The 21113-nt window shown below is 45.5% G+C and overlaps 1 protein-coding gene across 2 annotated transcripts in view; it reads right to left on the bottom strand.

Moving 5' to 3' along the window:
• The window catches only part of Tjp1 (tight junction protein 1), a 233189-nt gene extending 212806 nt beyond the window's left edge, over positions 1-20383 (bottom strand). For both annotated transcript variants that reach the window (XM_032893462.1, XM_032893463.1), the window contains exons 1-2: positions 20196-20383; positions 4538-4670 (exon numbers count right to left, since the gene is read on the bottom strand). In XM_032893462.1, the coding sequence (XP_032749353.1) occupies positions 4538-4670; positions 20196-20368 (306 nt within the window). In that variant the 5' untranslated portion in view covers positions 20369-20383. The remainder of the gene's footprint in view (positions 1-4537; positions 4671-20195) is intronic.
• Positions 20384-21113: the final 730 nt, after the last annotated feature.

Below are 21113 nucleotides of genomic sequence, written 5' to 3'. Positions count from 1 at the left end.
GCCAATCCGGACATAGAACTCTCAGCTCCTTCACCCGCACCATGTCTGCCTGCAAAGCGACCATGCTTCTTGCCATGATGATAACGGGCCGAACGTCTGAAACTGTAAGCCAGCCCCAATTAAATAAAGGCAGTCCCTTTATAAGAGTTGCTGTGATCACGGTGTCTCTTTATGCAATAAAACCCTAAGACACTGTCTCCCTCCACACTGTTACCCCAACCCCAGCATCCGATTTTTTTCTATATTGTATTGGGTAAGAATGACAAAAAACAGTATATGTGTCTGGGTGCGGTAGTACATGCCTTTTATTCTAGTACTTGGATCTCTATGAGTTTGAGGCTAGCCCAGTATACAAAACAAGTTACAGGCTATCTAAGGTTGTATGGTAAGACCCTATCTCAAAAGAAAAAAATTCAAAGAAAAGAAAAGAAAGAAACAACATCTTTGGTACAGACACAAGTGTTTTTTCAAATACTTCTGACCCACAATTGGCTGATTTAGAGGAAACCAAATACACAGAGAAGAGGGCTATTTATCATTCTAGCATCCCTAAGGGGGGAAAATGAACCATGCAGTATTAAATATTCAAGAACTTTCAGACCTTCTAGGAAAAGACATCTACAGAATAAACTTGTTCAGCTCTGGCCTGGCTGGCAAGAGTTTATCAAGTACGTCTGGACACAGTGTCAAGAACCAGAAAGACTGGGTGGAGTCCAGGCCCCTCACTGCACCATGGCGATGATCAATTATGCCACAGGGTTTACAGAATGAGCTAGAATGCCAGTCCCATTTAATCCCCACAGAGAAAGCTGAAACAATTGCTTCTCCCCAGGACTGAAATGGCACCAATCAGAGTCTGGGAAGAAGGCCAGCGCTCAGCTGGATCCTAAGGCTTCTGGGCCAGGAACAGGACCTTGAGGCTTCTGTGATGGGGCTCTCCTAGCTACACTTGATGTGTTTTCCAAGCACAGTTAAGATGTAATCCTTCCTTAGATTTGGAAAAGTTCAAAGTCAAGTGTAAAAATATGGTATCTTATGAACCTAATTTTTCTATTGTTTTTCTTTTGTCTGCTTTTTTTTTTCTTTTTTGAGTCTGGGTTTCTTTGTGTAGTCCATTCTTTCTGGATTGCTCTATATACCAGGCTAGTCTAGAACTCAGAAATCCTCCTGCCTCTACTTTCTGTTTGCTTGAATTAAAGGTATACACTATCATATCCAACTTCTGTTTAACCTCAGTAGTAGATATAGTAAGCCATGTACTTAGTATTTATATAAATCTTAAAAATGGTATCTAGTAAGACAAAACTGTTGGCTTTTGTGCATTAGAACACTGATAATGAGACACCTATAACCATTTTCTAGAATAAGGCTTATCTGCCTCTGTCTAGCAGACACCCTCAGAGTCTTTACCAGGCTCTGAGGCTCAGAGTAGCTTCCTCTGCAATAAAGTCTTCCACCTTGGAGGGAAGTTTAGTAAGATACGGGATGTGCTAAGAGTGGGTTAAAACATTCCATCCCACAGGAACTCCATCAAGTTCTCTGTACATAAACAACTCCACAGCTTCAGGAAGTCCCTAAAACTTATCAGGTTCACTAAAGCTCCTCGTTCCTCAAGCGTATGTAAGCTATAAAGACTGTTGAGAGACACTCTCAGACAACTGCCTAGAAGAGGATCAGACTAGCCTAAAACAGACGCTCTCCAACCTGTTGAGCTGCCTGCAAGTTGTGTGGGGACAATTATATTTTAGCCCTATGCCAAAGATTCAATGTACTTAGACATTATAGCATTGTTTCAAGTCTTATGGTAGAAAGTGGAAGTAGTCAAACTATTAAACTCTTGAGGTTTTTTGTTTGTTTGTTTCGTTTTTAAAATATGTATTGATTTTCTACAAATGGGACAAATTTAGTATAAAATATGTAACAATGTACACATTTTCAAAGGGTTAAATAAATGTCACCTCTCATTATGAGTATGAAAAGAAAGAAAATAAATTCAAGACTCCCATTGGTTACAGTCACAAGACTTTGTAACTATATTCCCACAAGCAAAAGAGAGAAGGAACAAAGTGGGCCCGAGTACACCACCCTTCAGGGCAAAGGAAGAAACAGGAAGCCAAGAGCACATACTATACTGTTCTCTGGGCAGCCATTTCCAGTTTTGTAATAGTGCTACAATGCCTGCCCTTCCAGGAGGCTCTACCCTTTCACCTCTATGGTGAAATCATGCAGCAAAGATTTTCCAAAAGAAGGAGATTAACTTGCAGAAGGCGACCACTCTGGGTGGTGCTGTCTTCCTCCTTTCTTGATCACCAGCCAGATTATGGAAGCAAGAGGCAAATTATCAGCAATTTAAGACCTCATTAATGCCACAGGGGAAAGGTAACTATTTGAGCCTGGTTTTCCTGATCGTTTAAAGATGCACCTCTATTTGTGGGAAATATTCCCAACATGAGAACTTTCTGGGCGCTGACCTAAGGTTCTAAGGCAGTGGTTCTCAACCTTCCTAAGGCTGCGACCCTTAGGAAGTTCCTCGTGTTGTGGCGACTCCCCAACGATACATTTATTATCGCTGCTGCTTCATAACTGTAATTTTGCCGCTGTATGAACTGTAATGTAAACTTTTTTGCCAAAGGTGTTGCGACCCACAGGGTGAGAACTGCTGTCCTAGCGGGTAAACCTCAAATTTGAACTCGCAGGCCAAGTTATAACCAAAATATAAATTCGCTACAACATTGAATACAATCGCCTTCATAAACGAAGCATAAATGAATGATGTTTTTAGACCTGAGGCCGATTCCCAGGATTTCTCATTATGAATATGTAAATACGTCAAGACCCCAAACCACCCCAAACCACCCCAATCCAACCTGCACCGGTTCCCAAGCGCTTCAGGGAAGCGATAAACAGTATCAGGAATCCTCCTCCACACCTTTACATCTGAAAAAGGAGCAGCCTCTTTCCCAACCAGAATGGTAGCTTCAGCAAGGAAACAGCTTACCATGTACCAGATACACAGCAGCTAACACCACATACAGGCAGCAAGGATGCTGACCACCACACAAAGAGCCAGTACCATCTCACTTCCTACTCTTAAATGCCAGCAAGCAACTCAGATCTGTTTCTCTGAGTAGTGACCTTTCCCTCCTGAGAGCGACACTCCTCACATTAGAGCACACTTACATCTTCTACGGTCACCCTCGCTGTTAGAGTCGTTTCCAGTCATTCATAAATGTTTTCTAATCGGCCTCATTTCACCGTATCATGTCTGCATTACAAAAGGTGTTCACGAGCAGTTTTAAGTAAAATAAATAAAACGATATTTTAATAAAATAATTACTAAAACTAAACAAATTTTGAAAGTTAAAAAAAAATAAATGCACTGCTCACGTCTACAGAGTTCCCATTTCCATCAATGATAAAGAGACACAAATGACATACCCCCCAAAATACAGGGTGTCGTGCCACAGGCTAAACTCTAATTCCATTTTGATATATTTCACGGAATAATAATCGGCAGTATTTTTGTGATTGGGAACTTTCTCAGCCAGAACTCAAGAGGAAGAGATGAGAACTATTTCACTCCTAACTATTCACGAGCCTGCCAACGAGTCCTGTGACATAGAATATTCTAGCATTTCCTTTGTGGCATTGCAGCATCGTTTGAGTTGAATGGAGCCTGGAAACGTCAGCGTTCCTCCGAAACCACATGGGAATGTATCAGGCGAAAGCTTGTCATGCGCCCAGGAAGGAATGACCGTCAGTTGCAGGTGCCTTGAAACAGAAGGCACCACCATCAACTGAGCGGAGACTCACGTCTGCCTCTATTAGGACATTTGGTGTTTGGAGTTAATCAGACGCTCAGACTACCATTTAATTGAACATGAACTCGACTGTCATAGAAACATCAACAGTCTATCTGATTGTTTTCCTTTCTCTCTCTCTCTCTCTCTCTGTGTGCGCGCGCCTGTACGTGTGTGCGTGTGTGCGTGTATGTACACTCTGCATTTGTGTGGGCACATCTGTGTGGTGGGCATGTACATGTGGGGCCAGGGTTTACTCCAGCCATCCTCAATTACGCTTCACCTTCACTCAATGAGGCAGAGTCCAGGGCTCGCCGATGCGGCCGGCCACACTAGTCTGCATGTTCGCCTGTCCTTCTGAGGCTGAAATGATGGAACGTTTGCATGAGTTCTAGGATCTGAAGCCCAGCCTTCAGGCTTGCGTGGTAACACATTAAACACTGAGCCATCTCCCCCTCCCAGCCTCTCAATTCATTTATTTATTTTTCTGGAATGTTCAGGACTTTCATCTTTGCAGAGGAATCTTCATTATGAACCATTCATTCTGAAGGTATCAGACTGGTACTAGTTAGTAAAGCATCTTCATTGGCTTTAAATGGTCTGCTGGAAGGTACACCGTTTAAGGAATAGATCGCCACAGAACAAACTTGCTGCACTTGTCAGAAAAATACAATAAACACTTCCAATAAACACTTCCCATTTTTAAAAGATAAGAAAAGCAGAGCCAGTCCACTTACAGTGAGCTCACAGAAGTCAATACTGTCAAGGCTTTTGCTTCGATGTAGTCTCCCTTTAATTCGCCTTAGAGAAGGTTTTCCTTGGCTGACATTGGAAGTAGCACCATGGGGGTTTTCAGAGGATGGAGTTACCCTGCAAGAAAGCGGGAGATGCGTAAAGAAACTGGTCTACAGGTGAACAGGGGGCTACTCGCAGGTTGCTATGGAAATGCCCGACACTTTGTTTTTCTTTCCAAGACTCACATTCTATCAAATACTATTTCTGAACGTTTCTTAGCAGCTAACTACTTTAGAAAATTTCTTGACAGAGTTCAAATATTTCAGAATTAAGATTCGGGAAAAGTCGACTCTATAACCACCCTTTGGTTACAGAACCAGTTCAGTGCAGGCTGATGCTTGCTTGGGAACTCGGAGGCATCTGCTTCCCTCTGGGCAGTGATTCATGGATTCAGTGATTTGGTAAGCATGAATAAGACTTATTTAACCATACCTTACAAGTGTAAACGTGAGAGTCAATCCTTAATTCAGCATGATCGTGGGGTTAGAAAAACAGATAAAAAAACAGCAAAAAAAAAAAATCTAAGTGTCCATAGAATGCATCGTAAGGCCTATGTTCTTATATCAAACTCAGACTGTCTCTGAGTCTCTGCTGGCATAGCATGAGGTAATTGGCTAGAGAAGTTGCCTAGCACCTGCAGGGAAATGGCTCACTGCTGTCTGACGGAGGCAGTAAGCCAGACAAAGCAATGGGACTGTCTGAGAATGGGTTATGAAAGCCACTTCGATCATTTTATGATGACATCTCCTACTGTAATACAGTCCAAATTCACATATTAACATCTGTGAAACATTTACACTTTTACGCTTCAAATGCTGTCGGAAAGGGTGTCTCCTCGATGTTTCTCTCTTTCAGACACATAGGTTGGAGTGATGGCAAATATTTAAATAGTTTTAATTTGGGGATGGAGACAAGGTTTTGCTACACAGCCTCGGCTGGCCTAGAACTCACCCCCTCCTGCCTGAGCTTCTTTCCCCTCTGCTGGACTACAGGCATTGACCACCCTGTCTGATGCAGATGCCGACGTTACCAGATGCTTTCGTTATCAGTAAGACAGCAAGTATTAAAACAGCCAAGGACACCTGCAATTTAGAATGAATGTACATATGTAGGTATAATATTTGAAAAGTACAGAACAATTTGAGAATGGAAAGTGTACGCTGTCCCCTTTCCTCTTACCTCAAACCTCCATCTCCCTTCTAAACATGCTGTGATCTCCTGTTCTTCACACAGTCTCTGAAGCAAGGTGTTCGTTTACTGGGTTTTTTTGTATCTTTCCTCCCTCCCTCCCTAACTCCCTCCCTCCCTCCCTCCCTCCCTAACTCCCTTCCTTATTTCCTTCCTTCCTCCTTTTTTCTTCCTGTCTTTCGTGTGTGTGTGTGTGTGTGTGTGTGTTTGGGTCTCTCTGTGCTAACAGCTCTTCTGACTGGGAACTTGCTTTGTAGACCATGCTGGTCTCAAACCCACAGAGTTATGCCTACTTCTGCCTCCCCAGTGCTGAGATTAAAGGCAGATGGCACCACGCCTGGCTGTGTGTTATTTCTTTTTATAATTTATTACTAAGGTGACCAATTTTTTTCTGTACTGTATTTTTTCACTCAACAGACTTTGAAACTATTCCCATAATCAGCCATAGATCTTAAGGACTAAATAGTATTTCCTATGTAGATGTAACATTATTTATTAAACCACTCCCCTGTTGATGGGAATTCAGTTTCCAAATATGTCCTACCATATGGTTCTAAGACAGTGAGTATCTTTGACATCTGCATACAAGTGCAATCTTTACCAAAGAAAGTGTTTGGAGGGCAATGCAGGTGCAGGATGGGAGTTCTCTAAATCTGATAGGCACAGCTACCTAAAGGCCTTACTAGTGTGTGTGTGTGCGCGTGCGTGCATGTGTGTGTGCATGTGTGTGTGTCCATCAGTGGTGCAGGGAAGGAACCACTCAGAATCTTTACGGAAGCACAGCATCTCCACCACTCTGGTGACTTAACGCCCACTTTCTCTATGGTCCTTGTGATTTTGCATTGCTGAACTGACTTCTGTAAAAAGATCTGTTGCAAAACTTCCCACCACAAATAAGGCCTTTTCAGTTGCTCTTTATGTATCTGTTAGCTTTTGTCTTCCATATTTCAAATGTTGCCTTAAGGATCTAAGGTATTTAGTCTATGAAAAGTCTCTATGCCCACGACAGCTTTTACTTTAATGCTATCTTTATAACCATTTCTCCCATCTGTGTCTTACTCTTTCCCTTTTCTAGTTTATGTTTTTGTGCTCCTACCTCTTCAGTCTTCCTGACTAGTCTTCCTTTTCTCTTATGTTGTATCTCTGTCTCCTGACATGAAGTTAGAGTGTCCACCGAGACCACATGAGTCCTTTTGACCTGAGTATGGGTACCGATCTACTTAGACGTATTCCTGCCATCTCGTCGTATGGATTTTCATGTAAATATTTTCTTCCTTATTTTTCTGCTTAATTAGTGTGACGGTGCTTTCTCTGACCCCACCTTCCTTGGGACCTCATTCTGTTTCCAAATAGTAGCAGTCTGAAGTTACATCAGGACGACTCCAAAGCTAGCAGGCTAGTTGTAAACACACACGCACAGACATGCTCACATATGCTGGACTCCCTGTAGACATTAACATCGATTACAGAAAACGGCGAGATACTTGTACATGATTTATGTGCATTCTCCACATAGCTGAAATCATTCTAGGTCGTTTATATAACACCCAATACAATGCAAACGTCACACGAGGAACTGCAATGCTGCCCTCCCAAGAATAGTTACAAGGACAGCTAGGCATATTCTCCCCCACAGCGGGGGGAACCTGTGCATATGGAATCCAGTGTTTTCCGAGATGACTGTAGAGATAGTTAACTCACCTTCTCTCCCATGAGCAGGTCCACTAGCATCCTCGTGTGCTCTCCCTTGTGTGTCCTCTCCTCTGCAATAACTGGCCTCACACCTCCTTGCTCCCTTCTTAGTGCTTCCACACCACCCTGAGCTCTATGGCTCCGAACAGCAGGCAGGTTTCCTATCTGTGAACCCTTCTGCTCTCTTTAGCTTACTCCTCCGCGTTTGTTTGGCCAGGCTGGCCATTCTCTTTTCCACTGATTTAAAACTTCAAAAGCATCCAGACAACATTATCGCAAAGTTCCTTTTCACGTTCTGTCCACTGTCTTCTCTCTCCTCCGGGCCCTGCTAATCCCGGGAGTCCTGGGTCACTTCCATTTGTACTGGGCTGTCCTTTCCTGCTACAGTATTCATTGTGCCTGCCCTCAGTGACTAACAGAGACGCAGGACTCACTGCTGGGAGATTTGTGGGAAAACATTTTTGGGTCAAGAAACTTGGCAAGATCCCTTAGAGGCAGCCTCATCTGTGGCCCAGCAAGCAGAAACTGCTTTAGGAAGTAAGAGAGCAGAAAGTAGTCTGTCAGCTACTATCATAGAGAGGGGGAAGAGACCATCAACCAGGGACATCACACTAAGTGTGCTCCTGTGTTTCTCCATTCCATCCCTGGGTTCGCCCTCACACAGAGCTGTGCTCAGGACAGTGATTCTATAAGCCTCTCCTCTTGGTACAGCACCTCCCTTACTAAGCGCATGTCAGAATTCTCAGAATGCTAGTTCACACAGGACATTCTTTACTGTTTATTCAGACTGTCATTAACTCGGTTTTAACGAATGTTTAAATCGTTGATGCCTTTCCTGTAAATCCTCCTTCCAGTTTAGTTCCCGAAGTACGGATTCGATGATGTCATGCTCAGGATTCTCAACATGGAAAAAAGCAAACCTTGAAGCTCCATTGTCTTCTCTGCAGCTAAAGTCCTTCCCAGAACAATGAAGGGCTTTCTTCACAGGGAAATATTTCAGGACACTGGGGTGGGCAAGGACTTTCTTGGACAAGACATCAAAAGCACAGGAAACAAACCCAAAAATAACGCATGGGATTACATCAAACTAAACAACTTCTGAACAGGGAACAAGCAAGAGTGGAGGAGCAGCCTACAGGAGGGAGAAAGGAGCTGCCATTCAGAGACTACGAGGAAGCCCAAAACCCTAAAACCCCAGTAGCGAACGAGAAAATGTTCTAATTTTAAGAATGGGCAGTTGTGTGCAGTGGGTAACTGCAGATCACAGCTCCTTAAACTGTAGATCAAAACCCCACACGGAGTCATATAACTCGTAGTCATGGGAAATTTTGGCATAACGGAATGTTATGTGGTCAAGGGAAGTTTTGGCAACAATAAAAAGTTTCTGTTCAGGCAAGATCCAAAACTTAATTTCAAAAATCAAATGTAATGTTGCAGACAGCACTTGCCTGGGTCGCATTGTGGCTTCACTGCAGTGTTACTTCTGAACATACAACATTCGAACTTTGATAGCTTGTGCCAGGATGCCAGGGAACATGGGTGAGTACTGCCTGCAACCCCAGCTCAGATCACTGCACTTTTCTCTGGAGATAAGTCTTCTGCTCTTATAGAAACACGATGCATGTTTCTACACAGGAAACAGACGGTATTTTCCTGCTGTTGGTCTTTAACATGTAAGTATCAAATTAGCCTATCTATGGATTTTGCTCTGTTAGAATGTTCAGTTTTAAAAATTGCTCTGTGGCCCAATGTGATGGTGCATGCCTTTAATCTCAGCACTTGGAAAGCAGAGGCCGGCAGATTTCTATGAGTTCTAGGCCAGCCTGGTGATAGTGAGTTCCAGAGCAACCAGGAGTACATAGAGAAACCCTGTCTGAAAAATAAATACATACATAATGCATACATACACACATGCACACATACATACACACACAATACATACATGATATACACATACATACACATAATACATACATACACACATAATACACACATATACACATACATACACATCATACATGGTAAACACATACATGCACATCATATATATATATACATACAAAGACAAAAATTGTTCTTTGAATTGCTGATTTGAGTTTCAGGGAAAAATTGTTAAATGAATTTTGGCTTAGGATTATGATAAAATTTGCAACAATTTCTGAAATAGCCCTAAACATAACTGTACTATTTTATACTTATGAAAATTAATGCTCTCAGGATTGGTGGTTATCAAACCATGATGCTCTGAAACAGGAAGGTGCTATGCCACACAGTACAACTCCAGCAGAGGCTGAACTCTGTGTGAAGTAAACAAGCAAATCCCTCTCCCTATGCAAACTGGCTTCAATCTAACGAATAGCAAAATTATATGTATACCAAAGAACTGCTTTAGTTTTTAATAATTTATTATCACTGAAATATTATATGAATACATATTTTATATGCCTATATAGCTTAAAATTATCTTGGCAAAAAAGGGTTTAGAAGAGGAAACCATTTAAGAGGCCCTACCAAAGAAAGCGATGCACTTCATATTTCAAAATAGCTAGAACAAAGAATACTGGATATTGTTATCATAAAGAAATAAATCTGGGGGAGGTACACAGGTCTGGCCCAATTTAAAACTATATAATGTGTGTATATATATATATATATATGTACTGAACATTACACAAAACCCCATAAATACATATACAATTTTAATTTAATATCCTAATTTAGAATATGTTTAACTTAAATTTAAAAACAATTAATAATAAGGTATTAACAAAAATTCTACAACCCAACTTTTCTTTCTATTTCTTGTGTAGTAGTTACATGGGCTAACTCTATTTTGGGAAATTAATACAGTTTCTTGAGATCTCTCTTAGGAAGCCATACAACTCTTTTCCCCAAACCTGTAAGCCTAAACCTTAAAGCCTGCCATGAAGTGTATATCCAGTTACAAGCGGCTAGGGTGCACAGTGCTTATCTGAAATGATTCAGTGAAATACAGAGTACGAGGAGGAGACAAAACAGAAAATCATAAATATAGTCAGAGAAGCGGAACTACCCCCATAGGTCCACCAGGGTCATCTACAAATATTTAATAGATGCATGAAGCTGGTGTGTATCTGCTGGTCATCGGCTCAGGCCCCACCTTGGCCAGAGACTCCCAAGAACATGGCGTCTTGTCTGAGTCTAAGCAGGCTCCTGTTCAGGAGGGTCATTCACTTAAAAGCTCTAACAGGTCTCTGAAAGGCTAGACACCAGTTGCTAAAAGGTAGAAGGTTTGGTATAAACTCCTTCCTCTTTGGCGGGGAATAAGAATGAATGGTGACCCTGGTAGTAATGGAAAATGTTAACTCCAGACCAAGGTGAAGAGACCATGTACACCCAGCCCAGGTGAGATACTGCTTCTCTTTCTTCCTTACTTTCTTTGTGCACCAATGACGGTCCCACAGAGTGCTGTGTGGTCGGTTTTCTGGTGGACACTCAGTAATATTTAGGTTGCCAACAATTCTAACGAGAAGGCCTGGGATGGTCTGAAAGAAAATGGCCCCCATAGGCTCATAGGGGGTGGCACTATTAGGAGGTGTGGCCTTGTGGGAAGAGGTGTGACCTTCACGTTCCGCTACCTTTGGATGAAGAGGTAGAATTCTCAGCTCCTTCTCAGCACCATGTCTGCCTGCAGGCCACTACGCTTCCCACCATGACAACAATGGGCTAAACCTCTGAAACTGAAAGCCAGCCCCAGTTAAATGTTGTCCTTTATAAGAGTTGCAGTGGTCACGGTGTCTCTTCACAGCAATAAAACCCTATGACAAAATCCATGTAAGTACAAACAAACATGGAATAAACTCAATCTAAAAAATCTCTCCTCCCCCAACAACTTTCCCCTCCTTCCTTCCTCCCTCCTTCCTCCCTCCGTCCTGCCTAAGGTACTCCTCCTTTCTCTGACCCCAGTATTATGGAGCTCAACGGAGTAATTCAGACTCTCAAGGACAGTTCCAGGAATACTCAAAGGAACTCTTTTTGTTGACAGGGACCTTAAAGTAAGGAGAAATTAATGACTGACTTACAAGAAAGCTGTTCTTTCCCAAATCCTAAATTTCAGTTGTCTCAGTAGGAGTATTTCACACATCAGACTCAAGTAAAGCAGGACAGGTGGACTCTGCTGTAATTACCCACAGGAGTAACGTGAGGACAGAATGGCACTAGGGTCCGATCCTTGACATCTTCCGGTGTAGTTCTGTGACTCTGGGCAACATCTCAGTTTCTGGTGGGGCTTAATGGTTCACACCTATAACTTCAGCATGGAAGACTGAGACAGGGGGACTGCTTTGAGTTTGAGGTCAAAATGCTCTATATAGTGAGTTACAAGCCAGCCTGGACTTCAGAGTGAGAGAGTTGAGTGTAGTGAGAATGGAGGAAAGGTCTGTCTCTCTCTGTCTCTGTCTCTGTCTGTCTCTCTGTCCTCTCTGTCTGTCTGTCTGTCTGTCTGTCTGTCTCTCTCTCTCTCTCTCTCTCTCCATGATCCTCTCTTCTCTCTCTCCATGATCCTCTAATTTTCTTATAGAACCACATTTTCTTCTTGGGCATAGCCAATGTGCCCAAAAGGCAAGACCCCAGGCCCCTCGTGTTTGACTCCCTGTTTCCACTGTGGCCCCATTCCTGGCTTCTGGAATCCTGCTCCCATTGGCTGTACTTACTGACCTTGATAGGTTAGATGTGGTCTATACTGGAGGCTCCACTATCTTAGCTGCTGAGGAGGGAAGCCTGCATTCTCCCCCTGCTGGCCTTGAAGGGTAATGCAGTCTGCTTCCTAGAGAAGGCCCTCACTTGGGGCATAGCTGGCTCTCGTCCAGATGTCATTACCCACCCAGTAAATGGTTTACCATTTCCTTCTGGTTCCCTGTGTGTGCAACCTCCTGGCCGAGGCCACCAGTAAACACCAATCTCGTTCAATCAATCAGGTCACACCTGAAGCCGCAAACCCCTGGCTGTCTGTTGGCTGCTGTCCAAATCCAGTCCTGGAAACCTGACATGGGCCAGTGAAGTTCTGTAAGTCCCCCAGGAAACGGAAATATCACACTTAGAAGACACCCAGTGATGCAACAGCCCTCCTTGACACTGTACACCGCCTCTCCCTCTCCCAGGCCCCTTCCCACAGCTGAAATGTCTTTCTGTTCCCCATCCTGGAGGCCAAATGTGTCCAGGAGTCTCTGGCCTCCCGTCAGTATGCGTGCAAATCAGGAGCCGTGCTTGCTGTCATTTCTGACCACTCCCCACATAGTACAAACGACTTCCAGGCCACCCTGCCTCACCCCTTTCCGTTTCCAGTGTAACAGAACTTGGTAACAATGAAGAATTGGGACAAATAAATAAATACGATGGTAAAAACAAGGCAGTTACATAAGAAGAAAATTATCCACAAAGATTATCACTAATCACTCAACAAGATGCAAATTAAGAAATGTCTCCACAGTTAAGAGCATTTGCTGCTCTTGCAGAAGATCAGGGTTCGGTTCCTACCACCTACTTGCTGGTTCACAACCATTCACAGCTCCAGTTCCAGAGGACCCAAAGTCCTTCTGTGACGTCTACTCCACAGTTACTGTGCACACACACAGTGCACACACATATGCAGGCAATATGCTCATGCACATGAAACAGTGAAATAAATAAACCATGAGCCATAGAGGACTCAAGGCAATGTAATGAACAACAGTGCAGAAATGTTTGCCAGGAAGGGGAATTCTGAACAACGGTGTGGGACCAGGAGGCTGGGTACTGAGAGCAGTACAGCAGGTGGCATGTGCAGGACACTAATCCTTATGAGGACATTTCACTGAGGTGGTAAAGGACTGATGAGATGGCTTAGCCAGTAAAGCCCAAGTGGACATACCCAGGGGTTCAGTTCCAGGGACCCTGGTGGGATGAAAGAACTGACTCCTGCAAACTATGTCTGACTTCTACATAGGTGCCATACTACACACATGCATGCACTACACACACACATGCACTACATAACACACACACATCCACACACACGCATGCACTACATATCACCCACCCACACACATGCATGCACTACACACACACAGACACATGCACTACATAACACACACACACGCACGAACTACATTTCACCCCCACACACACATACATGCATTACGAACACACAGACACATGCACTACATAACACGCACACATGCACTACACACACACGCACATGCATGCACTACATATCACCCACACACACACATGCATGCACTACACACACAGAGACACATGCACTACATAACACGCACACATGCACTACAGAACATGCACACACGCACTATATAACACACACATGCACTATACACACACACAAGCATGGACTACACACACACACACCCACATTCACTACATATCACTCACACACACACATGCACTACATATCTCACACACACACATGCATGCACTACATATCACTCACACAACATGCATATGCATGAATAAATTGATGTCATTAAAATATTTTTAAGGTTAGCAAACCTTCTTTGTAGTTTATAGTCATCAGACTCGAGTGAGAAGCCCCAATAATTTATTCATGTAATAGATGAATACATTCATTACACTTGTGAAAAAGACAAAGTCCATAATTTGCTTATTTGAAAACTGTGTGAAAGGCCCTATTGCTGAAGATTCAATGCCCTTCAGTCAGGCCTCAGAGACCCCTGAGCTGGAACTGACCTGAAAGCCCCCTCCCTGATGATCGTAGTACCAGAGGGCACCACGCAAGCTGCCAAAGGGAGGCAACCGACAGTCCTACCCAGCTAAGATGGACCACATCAGAGCCCAGCGTGGATTGATTACCCTCAGGGCACAGTAGTGGCACACACGCCTTGGCAGTGACCAGCAGCTCTCCAACTGAACTTAAGACCCACTCAACAACCGAGAAGCCAGGCCTGGTACTGGAAACCTAGCAAGTGAGGGCGTGATTGCTGGAGGAGAATCTACAACTACTAACTTACTTAGCAATAATCCATACATATCTGTCCTTATACCTCCAGATAAGTACGGTCTTCATACACACACCCCATTGAGGAAATCTCTCTTTTCAACAGACAGAAACCACTACAGAAAGCCACAACCAATCCAAATGTAGATTTGTAGAGCCAAGTCCCAATGGAGACATCTGCAAAATACCGCTGTACTTAAGGCCTAGGACGCACTGTACAAGAGGGGCAGAGAGGGGCAGAGGAGCCGGGAGTTTGCTGTGAGACTGTAGTATCAGAAGCTATAGCGAAGAAGTCTCGCCAACGCGACCAGCCAAACATGAGCAGAACAAAGGCGACACCAAGGAACATGCCAAGGTTGACAGGAAAAGTCCCTCAAGGGCTCAATCTTACTCAAAGAGCTATAAGCAACTGAGAAAAGTTGGGAGCAGAAGAGGCGGCCTTCCTCAGGGAAGAGCACAGTTGGTTGTGAACTGAAGGGATCAGTCCTGCAGGAAAACCTTGTCGACCCAGCAACCCAGCGGTGCACCATGGACCAGCACTGGGAAAAGACTCTTCTACAAGGCAGTCCCTGGTTCCTTTGCATCTATTCTCAGCCATTCTCTTTTCCCAGGTGGTATTCTTCCTGTTCAAGTGTCTTTCTAACCCCAGTAACCAGCATGAAACTCCTGTCTAGGCAAGCTAGTGACTTTGCTTGTAAAAACAAAGACAGACAGACCGGAACCTACCTCACAGAGGTGGCTAAATGGAAGGACAGGATGCTTGGGAAGCATCTTCACTGGGTCTACAGTGACTTAACCAGCAGCTCTCGCCATCCACCATGACGTGGAGGCTGCAGGACAAGCGCACTGAGACTATGTAACTTCCAACAACCATTGAGTAAACTGAGCAGAGCTGGCTTGGCCCCTGCCTAAGGTCAGCGTAAGCACTCCTTGGAGCAGTTGGTGTCAAACCTCAAGACTGTTGGAAATAAAATTATTATGAAAACATTTGACACATTTCACATAAAAATAGATCAGGGTAATTATTACTTGGGCCTGCGGAAAATTTTCACCTCACTTAGAAAAAACGGTATCTGCAAATGTAATCAAGTTGAAGTTCTTGAGACGAGAGCATCCTGGATTACCCAGATGGGCCCTGAATCCAGCGATGCACGTTTGTAAAGGGCAGAAAAGGAGGCGAGGGGCACGGATGGAGCAAACGGCCATGAACTCGTGGAGTCAGGGACTGGAGTAGCAGGGTCATTGAGAACACCTGGGCCACCATAACTAGGAAGGACAAGGAGGTCCAATCCAGAGCCACCCAGGGCAGGTAGACCTTGACTTAGGACTCACAGTCCTTGTTGTCAGGGTCCTAGGAAACACAGTGCAGCAACCAGTGGTGGTCCCCAAAGAAAGACAGCTGGCCACACAAACACACACCTGGCCAGGCAGGGGCAACAGTCCCGGCAGTTCCAACCATTACGTTAGTCAACTTTCAGTCTGCGTGACAAACACCTAGAGGAAACGATCTCGAAGGTGGGAAGTCTTCTTTGGGCACTGCATTTCAGACGCATTGAGTCCATCTGCTGACTCCTTGCTTCTAAGCTTTGGGCTTAGAAGCAGCAACATCATTGTGAGAGAAAAACAAGCTGCCCACCACATGGAGAAGACAGAATAAAATCAGCTAACACCCAGGGGCTGGGGACAAGATAAAGCCTCCAAGGACACGGCCACACTGACACCCTTCAACTCACCCTCCGCTCCCTGCCCTGGAAGTTTCCATCCATTTCCAATCACACCTTCCAATAATGAGTCCGCCAACAGTGGAGTCCACAGATGGGGTCAGAGACCTTATGGTCCAATCACCGGCCAATGATTACCTCCGGCAGTTAACTGGGCTGGCAGAGCAGGCCTTCAACAACGACAGGGAAGAAAGGCACTCACACTCTAACCACAACAGCAGTGACAACCATCCGGAACAGATCACTGAAAACGCCCCCGCTTCTTCTTTCCAGGACACTCGAGGAAGGGATGATCTGGGAGGAAGTCCCTCCAGTGTGAGGTTGTTTGAGTTTCCACCTCAGTCGATGCATAGATCCAACAATCTCTCTGCAGAGCCAGTCAGGAAACCAGGAGACACAACACAAAGGGAAGCTGAGAGCCAACAGCACCCAAAGTAGACTCGAGTGTGGGAACGAAGCATGAGATCACCCTACTCCGTCCTTCACGCCGGCACAAGCTTTGCAGGCACGAGGTCTTTTTACACATAACATAATCATTCAAAGAGAGAGAGGGGGGAGAGAGAGGGGGAAGAGAGAGGGGGCAAGGGGAGGAACATTACACATTTTCAGAAACATCTTGGCACATATTTGCAGATTTTATAGTATAAACTCACATGTTCTAAGTGGGCAGATGCCGTCGCCAGTGCCTTCCAAGGTCTGGCTATACTGCTGGAATCTGAGGTAGGTTCCAACATACAGCTCTGAAGCTGGAACTCGGACTGTCCCAGCACAACAGTGTAACATTTAACAGGGCTGTTCCCCAAACTCCCCAAGCAATCGCTACAAGGCCCTGACAAGATGAAACGCTATCTCGAAGAAAATTCTGGAGGAAAAAGAATGGATACAGGAGTTGGGCAGCACAACATTTTCCAACTTAAAAAGGGGGCGAGGGAGGCAGTGAGATGGCTCTGTTCTCACATGGCCTTTTCCTCCGTGTTCCTCATTGTCTTCCTTTGTCCCTTACAGGACCCCACTAATATGGATGCGGTGCCCGCCTGGATAAGAGCTGCCAAACCTGAGGATCTGAGTTTGACCCCTGGGACCCACAAAGGGAAGGAGAGAACCCACTCATCCACACGTGGTATAGACCAGACAGCCCACCCACACCACGCACAAAATAAATAAATGTGGGGAAAAAAAAGAATTGTACTTCTGTTTTGAGAAGAGGTTATGCGCTTTACTCTGCCACTTCGGACAGGGGATGAACCTAGCTGAAACTAGCACTAGATGGACGTGAAGTGGCTCTTCAACATGGAGAAGCTGATGTGAAACGTAGCAGCTTTCTCTGTGAGCCATCTCTTAGCAACATGGTTTTATTCAGACACACCGGAAGAGGGCTTTGGATCCCATTACAGATGGGTCACGAGCCCCCATGTGGTTGCTGGGAATTGAACTAAGGACCTCATGAAGAGCAGTCAGTGCTCTTAACCAGGGAGCCATCTCTCCTGTAAGACGGTTTCATTCCCGACCGTGATTCACTCTTGGCCTCCAGTGTGAATTACTGGAGAACAAAAATTACCTGGACTTTATTACCTGGGTCCAGTCTTAGACTCTGTGTCTGGGGACTCTACCCTCCAAATGATGGAAACAGAATAAATCTTGTTGAACGCTGACATTTATGCCTCCCAGCTTCTCCATTAGCCCATATCAAGCATCAGGAAAATTATTTCCTTAAACTTCCTCCCTAGCCGTGCATGATTAAGAATCCATTTATTAGGCTGGGGACGTGGCCGAGTGGAAAATGCCTTGCCTATCTGTGTGTGGTTCTAGGTTTGCGTCCCAGAGCCCCCCCCCCAGAGAATCCACATATTTATTCAACTAATATTTATTTGAGAAGCTATTTGCGGCCTCAAGAGCATTTTTTTAGGAGATTTAGGAATGGATTAAATAGAGAAAAGTCCTTCTCTGTGCAGTTTATATCCTAGTTGAGAGACAGAGAATCTATTTGAAAAATCAGCCAGTTAAATGCACAGTTGCAGGCTGGAGGAACTGGTGGTGTTGACATCCCCTCCCTGACCCCCATAAGCCATCAGTACAGCCAAGAGTGACCTATTTGCTTTATGGCTTACTGTGTGTGTCTCTAAGCCCGATGAGCCCCTGGGGGCAAGCACCTTTATACCCAATGAGCCATCTTCCCAGTTGTTTTGCTCAGACAGGGTCTCAGGTTGGCCTTGAACTCAAGATATATTCCTGCCTCAGTTTCCCAGGTGATGGAATTATAGGCACTCACTACCCTGCTCTGCCTTAGAATGACCCAGTCTTCATTTATTTGCAAAAAAAAAAAAAAGATCATATATATATATATATATATATATATATATATATATATATATATGCACTAAATATTTAGTGCTTGGCTCAAGCCCAGGCTGTTGCATGTGTTAGGCAAACACTCCTCTGCTGAGCCACGCCCCCTTTCCCCAAGGACACATCCTGTTTGTTTGTTTGTTTGTAGACAGGGTTTCTCTGGGAAGCCCTGACTGTCCTGGAACTACCTCAGTACACAAGACTGGCCTCAAACTCAGAGATCTGCCTGCCTTTGCCTCCTGAGTGCTGGGATTAAAGGCCTGTGCCACCAACGCCCAGCCACCAAGAACACATCTTAATCCAACTGTTGCCAGTTTTACCAATCTGGCCTTCTATGTGCTGTCCTTGGCTGGTTAGCAAGTGTAAATGCCTTTTTCAAAATAAGTTTGTTTTTATCAAATGCTAACATTTCCCAAGCCTGTGTTACTCACCCAGGCAAAGCAGTAGGAACAGACTGGTTTGACATTAGAGCTGATCTTTGTAAGGCCATCAGAGAGATAACAAGAGTCTCCACTTACCCATGACAATAACTTGCTGAAGGTCACACTGTGAGTGGCACAGGGGAAACTTGAACTCTGTGACCACAGTTGTAGTCTTTCCTTCACTATTGACCACTATTGGAATTCTTTTTTAAAAACCCACATTTCTTCGATTGATCAGTCCAGATAGACTTTGAAGCATTGTTTCAGGTTTTATATAGCAGAAGTTACTTCTCCACTTCCCAAAAGCAGCCTCACTTTGGGTTTCCCTACTTAGGAATATATTACCACACAGTCAATAGAACTGAATATTTAAATAAAATATTCATATCCTGTGCTGAGCACTAACTACTAATTTTCCAATTAAAACGGTCGTTGACTTTCACAATTACTGGTTCCAGACTCCTATGCCCAACCCACCACTTTGCCTTTCCTGTTTCTTTTGTGGGTGAATCTTAAGCCCACCTCTCCAGTCAGTGGAATGCCCAGGTGGCCCTGGGATCCCATGTGGCATATTTGGATGCTAATACAACATGCAACCTACGGGATAAACGACTGTGCGAAGCAGATCTGGTTAATTCCTAGACATTTCACTTGACGGTGTTCTTTTCAATTACCTCCATAACAGCTTCCAGGTTGGAGGAAGCAGAAATCGTGCAGATAAAATGACAGTCCTCGACAAAGCGACGCTAAATTCACAACTTCCTCCCTTTAGCGTGGGAACAGCTCATCTTTTACTATGTGCCCAACAGCAGGTGCATTCGGGGAAATAACAGAAGCCACACAGACAGACAAGGACCAGTGGATTGCAGGGCTATGTCGCGGTCTGCGGCAGAGCTCGGCGGCTGCGTGCAATTCCCAGCCAGCACTCCTGGCGCCCAGGAGAAGGAGAGCCCGAGCGAGGCCGGGATGCAGGGCGCGGGGTCCCAGCCTCTCCCTCCCCGCGCGCTCTCGGAGCCGCCCGCAGGAGCGCGGCGCGCGGCCCGGGCGCTGGGCGATGGCTGCTCCACCAGCTCTGCGCGCCCCATCGCTGCCAGGCCCCGAGCCCCCGCCCTGCTACTGCGCCCCTGTCCCTATCCGCGCGCTCCGGCCCTGCCCTCCCACCCTCAGCACCCCAGTCCCTGTCCGCGCGCCACTGGTATCCCCATTTCCCCCGTCCTCGCGCGCCCCAGCCCCGAGTCCTTACCACAGCTTCCTCTTGAGCGGCAGGAGGCTGCCGCGGTTGGACGGGGTGACGCCGATGGCCATCTGCAGCACCGTCAGGTATTTCTGGTACTTCATCTTGTCCCCGCTCCGCTCCCGGGCAGGGCCCCGCCGCCGCCGCCGCCGCCGCAGACACAGCCCCTCCAAGCGCCGCATAGATCAGCTCTGGGCCATCCGCCGCCCCACCGCGCGCCCTGCTCCGGCTCCTGCCGCCGTGCGTGGCCCGCTCGCGCCGCCGTGCGTGGCCCGGTACCGCCGCCGTGCGCGCCCTCCGCCCGCTCTTCGCCGCCTGGCGCGAGCTCGGCACCGCTGCGCACCGGCGGCGGGCGCGGCCTGGAGGCGGCGCTAAGAGAACCTCGCAACACGCAGGTCCGCTCCCCACGTGCCTCAGTTTCCCCGAGGGGGTTGACAGCCTGTTTGCAGTCGATTATGACCGCAAAGAATCTCAGAGCAGGGGAAAAAATGGATATGATTACCGCGTAGTGGTTTGTCCCTTACAAGTTTTGTTTTCTGCCTGGACGTGATGGATGATCTTATATTTCTACCCAGTGTGTTGCATATATGTTATACGGTGCGCAGTCCTCACGTACGTGGTAGCTCTGGACAGTGGAAATGTAGAGTTGGAAATGTAGAGTTGTACCTCAGTAATCAGTTGTGAAAAGTTGAGATTGTCCCATGACCTTTAAACTTACTGCGGAACAGTAAAAAGAGAATATCGTGGGGTCAATAAAGTAGGGAAAAGGAGAAAAGTAGGCAACAGATGCATTTTACACTATGATTTCAAATACTGCCGGTATTAAGAATTAAAAGCAAACTATGGGAGCAAGAGGCCTGCAATCCCCTCTGTGGATCCAAAGTCCCCCTGGAAGGGGGTGGAGCTGGTGATGCAGCTCAGTAGGCC

This window comes from Rattus rattus, chromosome 2, assembly GCF_011064425.1.
Source record: "Rattus rattus isolate New Zealand chromosome 2, Rrattus_CSIRO_v1, whole genome shotgun sequence".
Taxonomy (NCBI): domain Eukaryota; kingdom Metazoa; phylum Chordata; class Mammalia; order Rodentia; family Muridae; genus Rattus; species Rattus rattus.
Note: the sequence above shows the minus strand (reverse complement) of the source record. Positions and strands in the feature narration are given on the sequence as shown.